The sequence below is a fragment of the Bicyclus anynana genome, chromosome 14, assembly GCF_947172395.1.
Source record: "Bicyclus anynana chromosome 14, ilBicAnyn1.1, whole genome shotgun sequence".
Lineage (NCBI taxonomy): Eukaryota > Metazoa > Arthropoda > Insecta > Lepidoptera > Nymphalidae > Bicyclus > Bicyclus anynana.
In genome coordinates this window covers 9,362,699-9,383,416 of record NC_069096.1, presented here as the reverse complement: position 1 = coordinate 9,383,416, position 20,718 = coordinate 9,362,699, and the positions used below count along the sequence as shown (strand labels likewise).

Genomic DNA, 20,718 nt, shown 5'->3' with positions numbered 1-20,718 from the left:
TCCGTGATCAAAATTAAATTCAAATTTCTTGAACTGTGTTAATAATAAAGTGATATAAGTATTTATAATTTAGAGGATTTTTTAACAAATCTTGCAATGAGCGCGGCAAGTCTTCTATCTTTTTGTAAATACTGATTAAGTGATCAATCAGCATTAGGCGCTGTATGCCGAATGATGCACAAGAAAAGAATATGTGATCTAGTGTCTGAGATTCATTGCAATTGCAGAAGTTACATGATGAGGAGTCAATTAATTTTAATCGATATAAGTGTGAATTAATGCGGCAATGTCCAAATCTTAACCTGCAAATTATTGTATAGTATTTTCTGTTCTTATAAATTGTATCTTTACAAAACCACGGCTTTTTATTTATATTATCTTTGAAGTTATACCACAATCCTTTATTTACATGTTCAGGGGAGTTCCTTATCTCTTGCCATTCATTTACAAATCTATTTTTTAAATTGTTATGAATATCTGTATATGGGACGGCAGCGCAACTTTTGTTAGTTTGACAGTTTTGTATGTTGTAATTTGATATGGTTTTTGCTAAGAAATCAGCATTTTCATTGCCTCTCACTCCTGTGTGTCCAGGAACCCAAACCAAAATTATACCAATTCCATTTAAATAAAGCTGATGAATTTTATTCCTAATTTCATATAATATATAATTACTTTTAGCATAAAGCCTGCAACTGACTAGAGCCTTAAGAACACTCATACTATCGCTTGCAATCGTCCAATATGAAGTGTAGTCTTTATGATTTCCAATGTATTGTAATGCTGACAGAATTGCAAGTGCTTCAGCTGAAAAAATGCTTGTACTGTGATCAATTTGCTCACCAGAGCCTATCTTTGACTTGCTATCATAAATTGCTATTGAAGTATTGTTATCATTCTTTGATGCATCTGTATATATAATTCTGTGATTTGGCCAATTTGAAATCTTATCATAGAATGTCTCTCTTGAAGTAACAGAATTATCTATTTCTATATTAATATTAAAAAATTTGGAATCATAAGTTCCATCAAAGCATGGCCAGTTAGTTTCTGTTCTGTGAATATTAAAGGTTTCGAGGAACTGTAAATACTCAGATAAACCATGGAGCAAGAATGAGGAATTTGTGTTCAATATTATTGATTCGGCCCTTTTAAGATTCTTTAACAAATTATTGGATTTTAATGAGTATATTTTTAACAAAAATTTATTTTTTAAATAATTAAATCTAGCACATAGAGGAGGAATATTGCATTCTATTTGCAAAATATTAATTGGAGTTGTTTTGAAGGCTCCTGTAATAAGGCGTAAACTTGAGTTTTGAATGACTTCAAGCTTTTTTAATAAGTTTTTATTGAAAGCATAACATAAATAACCATATTCAAAGTGACTACGGATTAATGACTTATAAAGTAAAAGTAAAATTTTAGGATCAGCTCCCCAATATGTTTTGGTCAGTGATTTCAAAATGTTCAAAGCTCTAGAAGCCTTGACTACTATGCAATCAACATATTTGTTCCATGACATATTACTAGTTAGTAATATACCCAGGAACTTCACTTCCAATGCTGCCATTATGCAAGTATTATTGTAATAAATGTGTGCTAAAGGGAGGGTTCTTTTTCCAAAAGTAACTACTTTGGATTTTTCTGAATTGATATTTATATCTAAGTAGTTAAAATATTTTTGCAATTTGAGTAAACTCAGATTGATTCTGTTTGTTATTTGGTCTATGGAATTTCCAGTTGAATAAATTACTAAGTCGTCTGCAAACTGTAGATTGTTGATGTAAGGATCTAAATTTACATTTATTCTATGTATGTAAAGTATAAATAACAAAGGACTCAATATTCCTCCTTGACATACGCCTTTAGAAGAATATTGAGGACCGTACAAACTGTTATTCCATTTAACAAATACTTTCCTCTCATACAAGAAGCTAAATATCCAATTAATCAATTTTTTAGGTAATCCAATGCTGGAAAGTTCATTACACAGTATTTCCAAATTTACATTATTAAATGCTCCCTCTATATCAAGAAATACAGAGACCATAAGTTTTTTTTGGGCTATTGATTTCTGAATATCAAGTTGTAATAAGCTGATACTTTCTTGAGCAGATTTTCCTTTTCTAAAACCAAATTGGTTTTCAGGCAAGATAGAGTTTGTTTCGATGTAGTATTCAAGACGTTGTTTTAAAAGCTGTTCAAATATTTTACCAACACAAGACGTTAAAGTTATTGGACGGTAAGAGTCTTCGTGAAATTCTTTTTTATGAGGTTTTAATATTGGTATCAAACAGTCAACTTTCCAATCTTCAGGAATGAGATTGTTTGTCCATAAGTTATTAAAAATGTGACACAAGATTCTCAATACATTATCATCCAATTTTTTTAATAAAATATATGGAATACCATCTAAACCAAATGCTGTGTCTCTTCTGTAATGTATTGCTGTTTTTAACTCTGTAACTGTGAATGGGTTTAAGAGAAAGCTGTTGGTAGGATTAATAGAATTTTCAACAAAGTTTAATCTATTTATATTTACATAGTCAGGAGTATATTTATTTAAAAAATTTAAAACCCACTCTCTGTCATTGTTGTTAAATTTTTTTTTATAAGAATATGTTTTATTAAATTTTTTCATAAATGTCCAAATTGTTGTTAAAGGAGTGGTGCGATTAAAAGATTGACATAACTCATGCCAACTAGCTTCTCTTTCCCTCTTTAAAGTTAGTTTTTTTAAAGCTTGTAATTTTTTAAAATTTAAGTAATTTTCTTGTGTTGGATCATGTTTAAATTGTATGTATGCCTGCTTACAGTTTTGAACAGCGTTGGTACATTTGTTATTCCACCATGGAAGACACAACTTTTTTTTTAAATTATTTGGGTATTTTTTATGTATTTTTTTTTTTGGGGTAGATTTTTGCACAACTTTATGAATTAAGTTAATAAATTTCATATATGTATCCAATGGCGAATTTTCCTCCAAAATAAAACCTGAAATCATGTCTTGCATTTCTTTATTAAAAATATCCCAATTTATAGTTTTATAGTTGGGGAATTTTGGTAAATTGTGACCTCCTCTTATATCTTCAATATCATTCTGTCGTACTAGTACATTTAAAATTACAGGCAAATGATATGATCCAAGAGGGTCATCATGAACAGACCAATTACAATTCAAAGCAAGAGATGGAGAAACAAGAGATATATCTAAAACATTAGGGCGCCAAGATAGCGAGCCAATAGTTGTCAGCTCCCCGTTATTTAATAAGACTAAATTGTTATCATCAATGACCTCAAGAAGATTTCTACCTCTACTGTTAATATCATAACTTCCCCAAACTGTGTGATTAGCATTAAAATCGCCACCAAGTATGAGAGGCTTTGGAATATTTTTAATTAATGAATCTAAAATACTTCTGTTAAAATTAGCACTAGGTGGGCTATAAAAACTAATAATACTTATTTCTTTATCATAAATCTTAATTCCTATGCATATATTTTGATGATCATTGTCACAATAAGTGTTTATATTTGTGTATGATATACTTTTGTGTATAATGATTGCGACACCATTATGTTTGCTGCCTATATCTTTTCTTTCAATATTGTAGCCCCTGATATTCAATTTTTTTTCTGGCTTAAGCCATGTTTCACATATTAAGGCAATGTGAATGTCATGTTCATATAAAAATTGTGTTAAAATATGTTGATTACATAGCAAACTCTGAGCATTCCACTGAACTATGTTAATATAATCCATTATTTTTTGGAAGATGGCTTTTTACTGAATGTTTCAAGGAGAATGTTTTTTATATTATTTGTACTAATTGGATTATTATCTGTTTTTGTTGCTATGATTTTAATGATTGATTCTACTAATAAATTTAAAAAGGTGTCAGACTTGAAAGCATTTTGTAATTGCTTATTTGGATCATTATGTAAGGGTGGAAATGACTTTTCATTGAGTAAATCTGAGTACTTAACAGCTCTCGCCTTTATTTTATTTTCGTTAATTTTATTCTTTTTAATGGGACACTCTGCGGAGACTGCTATGTGGTTGCCTCCACAATTGCTACATTTAGCATTGGTTTTATCGATAGTACAGTCCTTGAAATTGTGATTTTCTGTGCAAATACTGCATTTTACTGCATTTTTACAATACTTTGCAATATGGTCAAATCTTAGACATTTAAGGCATTGCTTAACAGGAGGTATATAAGGACTTACCTCGTGCCTCCAAGAATCCAAATGAACGTAATCTGGTAGCTGGGTGGCCGCAAAAGTGATTGCTACCGTCCCTGTAGGCTGAAATGTATATTGTTCTGATGACTTAACTCTTGACATTAATCTTCTTACTTGAATTATGTTGCATGTACTAGCTAGTAAATTAAATATTTCCTTATTAGAAAGTGTAAGAGGAACTCCCCTTAGTACACCTGTGACCTCGGTAGCAGATGCCGGGATACTAGGATCTAAGTTCAGATGTTTGTGGAATTTTTCATTTTGTATAAATACATTGGCATTATTTGCAATATCAAATACTATACCTACTTTAAATTTATTTATTGTTTTTAGATATTTCACACCGTTAACACAATACTGTCTGATTCCAGACGAAATATTTAGTTTTTCTTTTTCTCCTATGGGTTTTTCGGGATTATTGCTGGTTAAAAATACAATATATTCATTGTTGCGTGTATTTTCGAAGTATTTACGTATATAATTGCTAGATTTGAAGGGAGTAAATTTTTCCTGCTCCATTTCACAGTCACTTGAACCGCCACTTGGAGAAGGCGAAGCCTCTTTTTTTCTCTTAAACCTGGAGCCCCCCATGATAAGGGGCTCCCGAAACTTAAAATTTGGTCTAATAAATACTTTAAAACAATTTATCAGAAAATTATTTAAAAAGATGCGCCCACTTAGTTCAAACGTTCCCGCGCTTTTTTTTCTATATAATAGATAATTATTACGAGATGTTTTTTTTTAAATGTATACCAACAGGCAAAGATTGACACCCGTACATCCGTGTCTTCATACTCGTATTTGCATCACAATTTAAATCACTGTACTGTTCAAATTGTTAATTCAATAATTAAATAATTTAATTAAAATTAATATACCAACTTGTAAAATTTAAACAAAACATTGTTAAAAAAATCAAGATCCCAGAGCTGCACAAAAGACCAAGAACCCTGAGTTCTAACTTTGCTATAATAGTAAAAAAGTTATATTATAACACACTTTCCATACAAAGAGCAGTGTTATAATGTAATTTTTTAATTTATTACGGTATGCGTGTGAATAATCTATACCATTATAATATATTTTTTTAATTTCATAATTGAAATATTATGACACGAGATTAGATAAATTTATTTACTTTAGGCGTGCGCGTGTGTGCGGAGAAGCTGTGGCGATGCGGGCAGGAGCTGGGGCGGGCGCAGCGCACGCTCGCGGACGTGGCGGGCGCGCACCACATGATCGAGCCGCTGCGGCAGCGCACGCACTTCCTTATGACCAAGTGTGTATCTGTATCATCATCATTCATTATCAGCCCATATTCGGCTCACTGCTGAGCTCGAGACTATTCTCAGATTGAGAGGGGTATGACGAGTAGTCCACCACGCTGGCCCAATGCGGATTGTCAGACTTCACACACGCAGAGAATTAAGAAAATTCTCAGGTATGCAGGTTGCCTCACGATGTGTTTCTTCACCATATGAGATATTTAATTTCTTAAAATGTACACAACTGAAATGATGCATGCCGGACCGGATTCGAATACACACCCTCTGGAATCTGAGGCAGAGGTCATATCCACTAGGCTATATCTATGTACTAAAATTTTATTTACTCGAACTTTGAACCAATGTTTCACCACTTTCTGCATACATTTATTTTACTAGTATTGTAATCATTTTAACATTAAATTATGTACGTTAAAGGTTCGTCAGCCTCCGTTGCGCGCTTCTAGAGAACGAGATGCTAACCAACCTGCACCGCCTGCAAGCGACCACGTGCACGTGGTTAGTGCAGGTGGCCGTGCGCGCCGACCCCGACGCGCCGCTCGCGAGCTATGCGCCCACGACCATGGTGGAGATGCATATGCCCATCACTACGCCGCCTCCAGATACTTTGAGGCAAGTTGTAAGGATAGTGCAGAGATGGGTATTCACCCATTAAACCGACATTTAGACGATATGTGCTGACAAGCGGCCGAAGACATTTCTCGTGAAGAGAAATAGACAAAATTTCTATCTCTTTCGTCCCAACGCAATGAAGGAGATAGCGATATTTCCGGTAGCATGGTAATTGGTTGATTTTTGACTATTTTCTCTTCAATAAATTATCTCATTGCTCTCATATTAGCGCTACAGGAAACAAAAAGGCACCTTCGAAAGACCAGGCTTAACCCTACTTATACCCATAACTACACATATAAGCAGTAGTCGGTTATTTTGCCAGTCGTGCAACAGGACATTTAAAACTTAAGTTAAGTATTGCCATTTACACACATTCTAAATATTGAAGCCAGTGTCGCCATTGAGGGATATGTCAAGGTGGACGTCATCACTACTTCTAGTTCTAGCTGATGCATGTGATGTTATCGAACAGTTCATCTCAACGAAACAATGCCTGTATGTTGCTTAAGACTAAATTAAACACCCTGTGCAATTTAGCAATAAAATCTATTTATTAGTTTGCCAAAGCCATACACAAAAAAAAAAAACAAAAATCAAAGGTTTTGATTTTTTGGTAATCTGATTTCTATTATTTTATTGTAATATAAACAGTTATTTTAATTTATATTTTTATGACTATGCTCCTCATTGATATATTACTATACTCAATCAAAATGTCTAAACAAGACTTTTTGATTATTGGATAGAAGCAGGCGTTACTTTGCGGAAGTTATTTTGCTATATGGGGTGAAACGTACGTAGAGAGTATTTTGTCGGACCTGGGTGACGTTGTCGCATGGGTTCGTCGGTTTTTTGCGGATGATAGCAAAATGAACAAATCATTATGTAAAGGATTTTTGAATCAGATGCATTCCAGAGTTCGTGCTAGAAAATATAGTAGTGCTGATAACAATGGCGCGGCGCACCGTGGGCGCGATCACCGAGGAGGCCGACATAGCGGGGCTGCTGCAGCCGGCGCTCACGCTCGTGCTCACCTTCATGGGCGACTCCTCGCGTACATACAACCCTCATCTCAGGTTGGTTAAATTGTTGAAAAAACTAAAATTAACTCATTTACCCTTGTTGAAAATTAATACTCCACAGCTCCAGCCTCCAGCCCATATGTTATGTCAATATTTTACAATAACCTACCTCACAATATACGAAATGAGGAAAAGATATTGTATTCAAAAATATTTTAAAGGACTTTCTAGTCGAAAAGTGCTGCTACGAGTACATTCTTTTAAATGATTAAATGAATATATTTATTGGTGTTAAATGTTTTTCATGTCGCGATTACCTCGGTCCACTTCAAAAAATGACAGACAGTTGTTGGTAATTTGTCTGAGCAATATACAGAGACAAAATTCGTGAATAAGTTATCCAACATTTTATCCGAAGGTGGTGAAACTGACCCCAAGTCTTAAAACTCAGTTGTATGATTTCATTTAATAAAATTGCCACATAAATAAACGCTAATAAAAATATTTACTTATTATTATTTATTCTCATTAGTTGCAATATAATATTAACGTACCTAACTAGATATAACTAATTTAATAAAACTAAAAGTACTAACTACTAAATAATAATCATCTACTTTTTGATACTAACAAAACTAAACTAAACTTATCTTAACGAAACATTGTAAAATAGTACTTCTGTAAGAAATAAATGGCTTTTTTATTTTTTATTTTATTTTTATTTATTTTATTTATTCTCATTTATTTGTTTCCACTTTTTTTTAAACAAAGTTTAAAACATACAAAATACTATTAAAAATAAAGTAGTCCTCCCATTGCGGGTCATTTTGAGTGCCCAATGGCTCCTGGAACATCCTCATAATAGTCTCAAGAATCATTGCCTTATGTATCTGACCCTTGATCCAACAGTTATATGACAGCTTCTTAAAGCTTTTTCGAAGCTTTTCCACTCTAAAGCTGAAACAATAATAGTTAACTCAACATTCCACATGGCGGTAATTTACATATCATTTTTTTTAAAGGAGATGGTCCAAAATTGTATGGAGCCCAGGTCCAGTCATTGTACCCTGGCGGAAATAAAAGAAGATATTATTTTTAACTATTTTTAATTATACAAATCTACGAATTTACTTTAATTCTTTCAAAATAATATTTGACGTTTGCTGTCAACCGTCATGTCATAGTTACTCTATGGGCGCCATCTTGATATAACTCAAAGACTTGGGTTTTTATTTTATTTATTTATTTTTATTTATCAATATTTCAGGGCTCGCCTCGCAGAGTGTCTTGAAGCCATGTTGCCCAACCATCCTGACGATCAACAGCCTCTCAGCAATATCGCATCGTTCTACAGGGAGCAACTTTTCAAAAACCACCCACATAGGTTGCAAGTAAGACATAACATTTGTATTTTAGTATCATGAATATTTATTCTTCAGTAAAAATATAAAAATGTTAATTATACATCAAAGTGATACCGCTTTTCATATATTTTGTTTAGCAGAAAAAAAATACGTAAGCAATTTTCAATTAAATTTTCATTCGATTTATAACATTTATTTCATAGTTTCAATTCATAGATAGCTCGAGTCTCCTCTCAGAATGAGATGGGTTAGGTCAACAGTCCACCACGCTGGCCCAATGCGGAGTGGCAGACTTCACACACGTAGAGAATTAAGAAAATTCTCTGGTATGCAGATTTTCTCACGATGTTTTTCTTTCACCGTTTAAGACACGTGATATTTAATTTCTTAAAATGCACATAACTGAAAAGTTAGAGGTGCATGCCCCGGACCGGATACAAACCCACACCTTCCGGAATTGGAGGTAGACGTCATAACCACTGGCTGCTTTTGATTATGATAAAAAAAAATGGCAAATAGTCTTTTTCAAAAAATATTCCAAATTTTGTAGCTCGTGCCGTGCCTATTGGACGTGTTCGTGGGCATAGAGATGACGGGCCAGAGCGTGCAGTTCGAGCAGAAGTTCAACTACCGCCGCCCCATGTACCTCGTCATGGACTTCCTGTGGGGCATCGAGGAGCATAGAGATGCTTTCACGTAAGTCAAACTCGAAACATCCGAATAGTTGTGATTGGAAACTCATATATTTTTAACTGACTTCAAAAAAAAGTAGGACATTCTCAATTCAACGCGTATGTCTTTTTTTCTGTTTGTTACCGCATAACTTCGTCATTTCTTAACCAATTTTAAAAATTCTTTCTGTGTTTGAAAGAGTATACTTCCAGATTGGTCCCATTTAATTTTCATGAAAATCGGTTCAGTAATTGTGTGTGTGGCGCTGCCAAAAGTTTATGATTTAATCAACTTTAGTTAATGCATCACTGTGTTGGCAACGCCTCCAAAGTGATCAGTAGGTAGCACATACGATGTTATTTTTCGCTTTTTAGTTTATTTTTGTGATTTTGAAGTCGGTTCTATTTTTTTGCTAAAAAGATTTTTTATCTTTAGTTTATACTGTTTTTTTAGCTCCATTCTAGAATGATAGCCTGAAGTAACTAAAAATCAACTTAATAGCCACTGCATTAGCATTATCATGAACGCACGAGCACGAGTCTCAGAATGAGAGGGGTTAAATGCCTGTAGCCTAATTAAGATTATGCTAAGTAACATCTGCGATCATTACTTCTACAAAATTGCTTTAGTATTAACATACTGTTGATTTATGTACAATGTTCCTATCGGGGCGGGGGAGGGGGTGGGGTTTTAATGAGCGATCAATTGCAACGCCGCAAAGATGTCATGTTGTATCTTCGAAAGTTTGATAACTACTCTATTGCTATTGTACAAAATCATAATTTCGCATATATTTAGTTAAAAATCTTGTTAAATGATTTCAGGCGATTAGCAAAAGAAGCAGAATCCAACATGGAAGCAGTGCACCCGCCGATTTTCCTGCGCTTCGTCAACTTATTGATGAACGACGCCATTTTCCTCTTGGACGAGGCGCTAGGAAACATGGCGCAGATACGGACCTTGCAGACCGCGCAGTATGTATTATGCTATTAAATCGTATTTATTAATAGTCTAGTTATTGTATGTTATATTTTTAAGCGGGAATGTTAAATTCCCACTTAAAACAAATACTTAAAAAATAAGCATAAATTGAAAAAAAATGACTAAAACTATAAAATTAAAATAAATTAAAACTAATTGTTAAAAATACTTTCTTAAAAAAATAAGCAATCCCGCGTTGAATAGTGATTGAAATTCTTTGCGCGAGAAAGCTGCCCACCCGAGGGTCGTCTGTTGCCTCCCTCTTTACTGATTTCATAGACTAGTTGACATATTTTTTAAGTGTTCTTAAATTGATCATTATCTTTCTACTAGATTGAAAAAATATCATATTTTTTTAAGACCGGATTACATGACAATTTTAATTTTTAAATATTTATACAAGCCAAAACACTGTCGGCCATGATGGTCTGTATTTCAACTGTTTCATGACGTCTCGTTAACAAATCCTTTACCAAACGGAGCGTTTGACGAATATATTAGTTAATAAAGTATAGTACATAAAGTAACATTGTGACGTCACAAAATGGACGACAGCGTTTTTAACGTTTGGAAAATTTAAAAAATACACCATTTTTAAATTAAGTTAAATTTTAGCGATCAATAAAAAGGTTTATATCCTTCAAAATAAGTAAAAAAATAATCGTGCTCGTAACTTGAGAACTAAAATATAAGGATTTTATAGCTTAAACTTACTTTAACTAACTTTGGATTAAGTTTGGAACCCTCCCATACCATTACGTTACTCAACAACGTGCAAGGTATAGTCCCTCATGTTTATCTGCCGCGTTCAAGTAACTGCAAAAACTCCCTCTTCAGCTCCCCTACTATTGTAATGAGTTTTAAGCTCAACACTCATTATAGAGAGTCGGGCGCGTGGGCCAACCTGCCGGCGCACGAGCGCGAGCAGAACCTCGGCAACCTGTCTCACGTCGGCATGTTGGCGCGCTTCGACAACATACTCGGGCGCGACACCGTGCGCGCGCTGGTGCGGCTCACGGCGCACGCGCCCTACGTGTTCTGCCACCCCACGCTCGTCGACCGCATCGCCTCCATGCTCAACTACTTCCTGCTGCACCTCGTGGGGCCCAACAAGAAGAACTTCAAGGTTTGCCCGAGTACATCAGTAAACCCATGTGTAAGGTCCCTGGCCAGCAGCACACGTCCGCCTTCCCTCGATGCCAGAGACAGACTGCCCGCTTTCTCCCACTACCGGTGTATATATACACAAACACTACATCATGAAACCGTTGAGCAAAAAGTGTGGTTCTCCCTGCCTATCCAAATTTAGTAAGACCCTATTAGAGCTTTGGATACTCGTTCTAATATAGAACTAGCTGCACTTCTAGAGAGGCCAAGGTCTTTAAACAAGTTATAGAGAGATTTTGCTGGTAATCCTCTCGCACCTACTTCTACGGCGTACAAACTAACTACATAGCCATTTTTAGTTAGCTCATTTGTTAAGTCATAATATTTATTCACTTTTATACTGTGGTCCTTCGGTATGTTAGTCTCCCAGTAAGCTCTACAAGTATTATTCGCTTAGTTTGTTTGGACAAAAAGAAAAAAACCTGAATATCCCTATGTCCCTTGAACTCGTACGAAACGGTTTGGCTCTTCATTCTTGATTCGGTTTAAAGATATTTATTTCTCCAAAAAAGAACGTACTGTTCACTTAACTTAGAGTTAACATATCGTCATTTTTGCAGACAGCATGCATTATTGTAACAAAATTTTAATTACATTGTTTTTTCAATATTTTGTCCAAGTTTGTGAGGATGTAGGATTTAATCGATTTCTTGAATGCTTTTATGTTATTTAACTCCTTAATGGAGTTTGGCAGATTGTTATATAACTGAGCACCCTCGCATAATATGTTTTTATTTCCATAGGTTTTTGTCCGTGGTCGCCAAATATTGATTTTATATTTATTCCTGAGATTGAGTTTGTTAGTCCTATGCTTAAATGTTATAGTAGAATGTAGTGTGTTGGTCATGATTTTTTTAATTATGAGACAGGTATTGTATGTGTATAGTTGCGTGATATTGAACAGTTTTGTTTTAGTGTAAAGATCTTTTGTTGGTGTGTAAAAATTGTAATGAAATAGTGTCTTGATTAATTTGTTTTGTGTGCGTTGTAATTTGTTAAGATGTGTCTGTGCAGCAGTTCCCCAAATTTCTATTAAGTATTCTAAATGTGGCTTTGCTAGAGCGTTGTAGATAGTGTTTCTTACTTTGTACGGAATGCAATTCGATATTCTTCGTAAGACACCTGTTAGTGATGTTAATTTTGAAATTTGTTGATCAATATGAGAGTCCCAAATCAACTTGTCATCTATTATTAGGCCTAAATATTTTTCTGCATGAGATCTTTGAATTTTAATGTTGTTGATTGTAAGTGGGTTAAAATCTAGATTTTTTTTATTTTTAGCTTTGAATATCATGTAAGATGTTTTAGTAGTGTTTCACACTGCCCTTTCAGCTTTCGTTTTTCCCTTACAACACTGATATATTCGAATCAACAGTCAAAATTCTATGCAAGCATGTTCCACCACAAACTTATCATCAGGCTTGATTGCAGCCAAGCGCTCGAAATAAATGAATTTTGATTTGATTTGATTTGATTTAAAAAAGTCCCTCAATTTTATCGCTCACTTTAAACTATCCTGCAGGCCTGTTGTGTATCTCGGTTAGGTATCGTTTTACATATATTGGCGCGATACATTTTAAAATATTACAATATTATTGTGGATAAATTGTACGTAATTAATTTGCAGGTAAAAGACATGAAGGAGTACGAGTTCGACCCGGCGATGACGGTGCTGGACATATGTCACATGTACGTGGAGCTGGGCAGCAACCAGCGCTTCTGCGTCGCCGTGTCCGACGACGGCCGCTCCTACTCGCCGCAACTGTTCACTCTCGCTGAGGCGGTGTTGGGTAATTCAATAAATAAATAACTAATAGTAGGGGAGCCCGGGATGCTAAATTTGCAGTTACTCGAGCGTCATTGGGACCGATTACATTTGGTAGATTAAATTATAGGAAGAATAAATGGTTATTTACTTTTTCCGCTTTTAGCGGTGGAAAAAAAAACTACAGACTTTAAAAACAATTTTTATTACTTTGGCTTACTGAAATTGTAAGAAAATTTTAGCGATTAATTAGGAGATTATTTCCTTAAAAATAAGTAAAAAATTAATCGCACTCGTACCTCGAGCACTAAAATATAAGGGTTTAATTTTGTAACTTTGAAACCCTCCCATTCCATTACGGTACGCTCAAATCGTCAGATTTTCGAAATGTGCAGTTTTTAGCTATCAACTCACCTACCTTATCTTAATCTGACGTGCTGGTTGAGTATTTATGAAGTTAGTTTTTTTTTGGTTGCCCTAAACGTACCCACCAATATTAAGGGCTCATACTCGGTGGAGGTACTCGACAAAGTGTAAGGTATAGTCCCTTATGTTTATCTGCCGCGCTCGAGTAACTGCAAAAATCCCCTCTTCGGCTCCTCTACTATAATACAAATAAAGTTTAGAAAGTTGTCGCCGAGTGAGTTATTTGAACGGATAGCAAAATCTACGTTAATTATTGCGATTATATTAGAATCAGGTTTTCATGTAATTGGGATTTAATTATTTACTGTTTAAATAAATAAGACTGTAAAAGGTTTCCATCATGCCGGACGTGGCGGCGCTTGACCAATAGGAAACGATAACGATATTGCTTAAAATGGCGCGTAGGCGGTGCGCTTTATGGAGTGAAGGCGCTCTGCCACTCTGTAGCCTGTTGGTTGAGTAGTTCAGTGTAATCAAGTTCTTGGAATGGATACTCGTCTTCCATTTGTTAAATAGTAATGGTGCAGTGTTAAAATAGTGATAGTGTTTCCGAACTCCAGTGGGTGAGTTAATAGAAGTAAGGCCATTGCATTGTTAGTTAATTAGCTGGGAGCCAACACCAGCTGAGAATGGGGGAGTATTTGTTAACTGTAAAAGGGCCCTTTAACCCAACTGGTTCAGTTACAAGTCTGACATCAGCTGGTGGCTGACTCTTAGCCATATGATAGATAATCCTGGTTTACATCTGATAGTATCAGCGCTGTACTTGATCAAGTGTAATTAAAGGGTAGAACTGTAGTTGTAAGTTAAGTGATCGATTCGGTGATGATTGATAGTGTTACTTTGTGTATCTGCCATCCTTGACACGTAAAGCTTAGAACCTGCTCTTAGACTACGGCTTCTCCGTTATCAGAAGTAGTATTTAGTCCGCTCCGCCGTCATCAGAAGTGAAATATAGTCGATGCCCCGATAAACTATAACCCGACTACGTAAAAAGGGGTCTAAAAAGAACGAAACAAGAAAATATTTCAGATAATGCATAGGTACAAAATTGTCACGGTAAGAGTTAAGTTCACACCATTGTGAACATAGGTACATACTTTATGAGCCGATAGACGTCCACAGCTGGACATAGGCCTCTTGCATGGACTCTAAGCGCAACGGTCTCGAGCTGCCAGCATCCTCGGTCCACCTAGTGGGGGGTCGACCAACACTGCGCTTTCCGGTGCGGGGTCGCCATTCCATCACCTTGGGTCCCCAACGTCCATCGGCTCTTCGAACTATGTGGCCCGCCCATTGCCACTTCAGCTTCGCGACTCGCTGAGTTATGTCAGTGACTTTGGTTCGTCTGCGGATCTCCTCGTTCCTGATTCGATCATGCAGAGAAACTCCAAACATAGCTCGTTCCATCGCCCGCTGAGGCACATGCATGGGTACATGCATAGGTATATAATAAGTGCGACCAGGGCTCTACCTTGGCCATTTTTGTGCCTATGCATTTCTCTATTTCTATCTGAAATATTTTCTCCCGCTCGTAAAAATTGCAAAAGTTACAAACAATTAACTTTAAATAAAAAAGTGGTTTGGTTTTTTACTCCTATCTCAAAAACTGTATAAGATATTTCCAATCTAACAAAAGATTCAAAAAGAAGAGGTAAATTTCTAACAAAAATTAGTAGTAAAAGGGTAGGGGTAGTGCATTATAGATGTGTTTTAGGAGAAGCAAAAAAAGTTTCGACCTAAAAAGCACTTGTTTACCAGTGTGTACATAATATAAGAGTAGATAAATAAATTCATTAAATAAAATTAATTAATTTGCAGTGCGCATTGGCGGCGGAGGTCTCATCACCTCCCTGCAGGAGGTGGCGGCGCGGGTCGCCACACTGGCCGAGCAGCGGCAGCGCGACGAGGAGATTCTGGCCAACGCGCCCGAGGAGTTCCTCGACCCCATCATGAGCACCCTCATGCAGGACCCCGTGGTGTTGCCCAGCTCGCGCACCACCGTCGACAGGACCACCATAGCAAGGTTCTTTTTTTTTATTCTTTACAAGTTAGCCCTTGACTACAATCTCACCTGATGGTAAGTGATGATGCAATGTAAGATGGAAGCGGACTAACTTGTTAGGGGGAGGATGAAAATCCACACCCCTTTCGGTTTCTACACGACATCGTACCGGAACGCTAAATTGATTGGCGGTACGTCTTGGTCGGTAGGGTGGTCATTAGCCACGGCCGAAGCCTCCTACCAGTCAGACATTGACCAATTAAAAATACATTAAGAAAACCTCAATCGATTCGGGGATCGAACCCTGGACCTCCGTCTTGCACCGCGCATACTATTGCGCCACGGAGGTCAAAAGGTTCATATTAAATTGGATCAAATGCAATGGTTGGGAGGCAATCTGATGTTTTATACATTTATATAAATAAAAATGTATCTTCGAAATGTATGCCCATACCTGTTGAACGTCTGCACCAAATTGCATGAATCTTGGTTTTTATTCATTTGTTATTGTTAGGACAAGGTTTGTGTAATATAAAAATTACAAATTAAAAAAAATAAAGTCTAAAAACGACTTATAATTTCTATACTCCTATACAAACTATTCGTAACAATGATTTTTCTGGGATGAAAGTAGTCTATGTGTTAATCCAGAGTAAAACTATTTCCATTCCAAATTTCAGCCAAATAGCTTCAGTAGCCGCAGCGTAAAGGAGGAACAAACATACTTACACACTTTCACACTTACACACAAACTTTCGCCTTTATAATATTAGTATGAAGTATGATTATTATCTTCCAGGCACCTTCTGAGCGATCAGTCTGATCCTTTCAACCGCTCGCCTCTGTCAATGGATCAGGTGAAATCCAACACCGAACTGAAGGATCGCATACACGCTTGGATAGCTGAACAGAAGCGGAAAATGGATCCGAACAGAGCTGATGTATAGTAATGTAAACATTAATTTATTATATGTATGTCGAAACTGGTAATTAAAGTTTCGTGATGGCCTGTTATCAACTGTGAATACAAAGCATTTTGGATCCTAAACTCAATTCACTTATATCCCTTATTCTTTGTAATAAAAAAAGGTATAGAATGTGCCAAAGGTATAGTCCGCTCTGACGTTGGGCATTGACCTCTTATAATAAAAGGACGCACAATCATGTAGAAAATTTCACTTAAAAACTGGCCAATTTTGCTTTGACATTTTTAGAATTATTGGTAAAAAAATTACACCTTTAAATATAGTCCAACATTCAATAAAATCCCAAATCCCAGATTCAAATTCAACTTTAAGGATGGAGTTTAAGGTTGAATTTGCAAATGCGACTACTTGAATTGAGTGTCAAGAAATTGTGTTTGGCACTCATTAAGAGGGGACGATTTTTGATCGCTGATTGTGCATCCACTTTTTAATAGGAGATTGATGACGTTGGGCAATAATTATTGTGTATATGAATAACTTTTACTTGTCCCCTAAATATTATCACACATTTTTTTTTATTCTTTAAAAGTAATTAATTAAGGGTAACTTGTTAGGAGGTGGATGATAATTCACACCCCATACGGTTTTTACACGACATCGTTCCGGAACGTTAAATCGCTTGGCGGCACGTCTTTGCCGGTAGGGTGGTAACTAGCCACGGCTGAAGCCAGCCAGTCCTAGACCAATTAAGAAAATCCCAATCGGCCCAGTCGGGGATCGAACCCAGGGCCCCCATCTTGTAAATCCACCGCGCATTCGAACGTTACGGTTGAGAAACGCTAGTGTAAAGGCGTTAAATGTTGATAATAGGCCTACGGGTTGTTTGATTTTAATAGGCTAGTTGACACTTTTAAATGTTCTTACATAGTTCATTATCGTTCTAGTAAATTGAAAACAAAAATCATATTTTTTTGAGACGTAATTACATGAAAATTTTAGTTTTTAAATTTGTTTTTGACAATACGAGCCAAAATGCCTGTCGGCAATGACAGTCTATATTTCGACTGTTTCATGACGTCACTATAACAAATCCCTTACAAACGGAGCGTTTGACAAAAATATTAGTTACAGTTGACGTTTAGTACATCAAATGTCTTAATGACGTCACAAAGTGGACGGCAGCGTTTTTGACGTTTGGAAAATGTCAAAAAATACGTGATATTTAAATTGAGTTTTTTATGAAATCCTTAATTTTTATTAATTGATATCGAATTAATATTGTTTATATTAAATTTATTATGAGTCAACTACCCTATTGCACATCTGTCACATAGCCAATAAGTTATTGTGGTGATGGATATTTATAAGTGTGGTGATGAATTCAAGTACACAATTGTGGTCAAAATCAAACTCAAAATATGTCATTACTTATAAGAGGTATTTGTACGCTTTTCTCATGTAAAGGTAAAGGCGATCCACCGGTTCTTGTCATTAAGAAAATGGTCAATTGTATAGTAAACTTGAGGTAACAAATTGTTTGAATCTATTTATTTAGCAGGTCAAGAAATATATGCTTTAAAATACTACAATGCAGGTTGTATATTAATCAACGGTTATGCTCTGTGTTTTAAATGACAAAAAGAGGGAAAACGTTTTACAACCACTATGGAATATGAATTAAGTCGAAGAATGCTGAATGATTTATTATTACATACATATACAATATTTTTTATTTGGTTGTACCAAATATTAAATATTACCAAAAACTATAAACAATCACACGTTTTGTATTGAGGTAGCATTGATATAGATAATAAGGTGACGAAATTTTTATTTAACTATATCTATAACTCAAGTTTTGTTTTTGTGTATGAAATCAATTTTTTTTTTAATATTTGCCATATTTTTTTAATATGTCCAATAGTTCCTCTCCAATAGGCTAGTTGGCATTTTTAAAAAATACGTGATTTTTAAATTAAGTTTTATAAGAAATCCTTAACTTTTATTGATTAATATCGATATTTTTCGGACCCTTATTCCTTGTACTACACGAAATTGATATTATTTATATTAAATTTGATATAAGTCAACTACCCTATTAGTTGGAGAGGGTACGACGTGTCGAACCTCGTTATGATGGAGTTATTGAGACTTAATGAAATTGTATAATAGGCTAGTTGACACTTTCTTTAAAAGAGTCATAAATTGTTCATTAGCGTTCATTAGATTGAAAAAAAAAATATATTTGAACATGAAAAATTCAATTTTTAAATGTTTTTTGACAATACGAGCCAAAACGCTGTCGGCCATGATGACTTGTATTTTAGCGTTTCATGACGTCATGTAAACACTAAACCTTAACCAAACATTGTGTTTGACAAAATTATTTAATAATTAATTTGACGTTTATTTCTATAGTGACATTAATTAGTAACTTCGTGACGTTACAAAATGGACGACAGCGATTTTGACGTTTGATAAAATTTATTTTATATACATAATTTAAATTTTTTTTTTTTTTTTTTTTTCATTTAAGTTTACTTTGAAATATATTTTGGACCCTTGTACAATTAATATTGTTTGTATTAAATTTGATATGAGTCAACTACCCTATTATGTAATTAGTAGACATCAGTATGCCAATGTTGTAACTATGAGAAATGAAATTTATTTTTGTTGTTGGTTCTCTATTGATCCAACCATATAAAACTACACAATTATGGATGGTTTAATTTAAATCGGCAAGACTACAACACTCCTGGCATGCATAGCAATAAATTATTTTGGCGCTAAATCTTTGGCATTAGTTTGAGTTGAGCAGATATCTACTAATGAGTTACTAAAATCAATAAAACGAAGATAATCTTATCTTTTTGTAATAATAGCTTAGATAGTATTATAAATGCGCGCACTACCAGGAGAGTTTGTGTTTAGTTTAGTTTGATTTAAGAATATTGTTTTTCCATATACTTAAGGTGTAACAGCATGCAAACTTTACCTTTATGACGTTTCGGAATATCGCTCCGCTTCAAGTTTCGCAATACAAGATTTTAGGTATCATCGGTAATGTAGCGGCGCGGCGCGCGTTGACACCTGTCTTGACTTAATGTATGAAAAACGTGCTCGTGACACTCGCAGCTGATTTCTGAGACGTCGAATAGAGATAATAAAGTTTGCATCTGACTTTTTTACTTTTCTTAATTGTCCATGTTATGAAGCTACTAAAAGTAGCGGTTTTTTGTGATATTAATTAATGTCATTAGTTTATATTTTTATGACACCGTCAATCGTCATCCGAAACAATTTACTCATCACTGTGTATTGCAAAGGAATTTGACTTTAAAAACTTATTACTTTTGTTAAAAGACATTTATAATTATTATTATAGAAGTTTATTTAAAATATCATCAGTGAAATGTTATTATATCTAGAGATATATGAGTAAACGTGGGGTTTTTACATTGTTACATTACAAAGATGCCAAAGAAGTAATAAACCATTTAATTTAAATATATAAATCTCTTATAGACACAGAAGACACTAACAGAATAACATTATTGATATGATATAATTAAGAGTACATTTATGGTATAGTGCTACAAAGTTAATTGGCGTTGTGGTCGCGATTTTACTATGTAATTAATGTTTTTCAAAATAGTGACTTGCGCGACGATAGGCCTAGTTCGGACTACTTTAGTACTTTAGCCCAGTACGAACAATTTTTTGATTTACCGCCCAAAAATTGTTCGTACTCGACTAAAATACTAAAGTAGTCTGTACCTAGGGCCTTTTAGTTCCCATTTTGGCCACCAGGTCAGATACCCCCTATATACTGGTTTTTGCTAACAATAATGTGGGGACAAAGATTATTACTCTAGATTTGATATCATCTCACTAGATAACATTCAATGTTTAATTTTTATAGAAAATAATTTGGGAATAAACTGCATATGTCCTACAAAATTTACAGATTAATATATAATATAAATATATGTATATTATAACTATTCTTGTTTGTGAAAGTTTAGTTCAACTATTTTGTTAACTTGATTTATTTACTCCAAAAAGCTATCCAATAAAAATTACACAAGTCCTTAATTTTTTTTATTTACCTACCATATACTCTGCTCAGTATTTTTTTTGAATATCTAATGCTTGCAACTTCGTTTGAGTGAATTTTTACTTATTTGCAAGAACTCTTCCAGTTTACATGTACTAGCGAACGCCCTTGACTTCGTCCG

The 20,718-nt window shown here is 34.9% G+C and overlaps 1 protein-coding gene across 1 annotated transcript in view; it reads left to right on the top strand.

The window, feature by feature from the left end:
* LOC112045297 (ubiquitin conjugation factor E4 A) overlaps positions 1-20,570 on the top strand; it is a 30,737-nt gene extending 10,167 nt beyond the window's left edge. The window contains exons 7-16 of the mRNA XM_024081423.2: positions 5,392-5,527; positions 5,952-6,146; positions 7,055-7,225; positions 8,439-8,562; positions 9,086-9,231; positions 10,032-10,181; positions 11,071-11,314; positions 12,983-13,145; positions 15,368-15,572; positions 16,351-20,570. Of these exons, the coding sequence (XP_023937191.2) occupies positions 5,392-5,527; positions 5,952-6,146; positions 7,055-7,225; positions 8,439-8,562; positions 9,086-9,231; positions 10,032-10,181; positions 11,071-11,314; positions 12,983-13,145; positions 15,368-15,572; positions 16,351-16,498 (1,682 nt within the window). The 3' untranslated portion in view covers positions 16,499-20,570. The remainder of the gene's footprint in view (positions 1-5,391; positions 5,528-5,951; positions 6,147-7,054; positions 7,226-8,438; positions 8,563-9,085; positions 9,232-10,031; positions 10,182-11,070; positions 11,315-12,982; positions 13,146-15,367; positions 15,573-16,350) is intronic.
* The last annotated feature ends 148 nt before the right edge of the window (positions 20,571-20,718 follow it).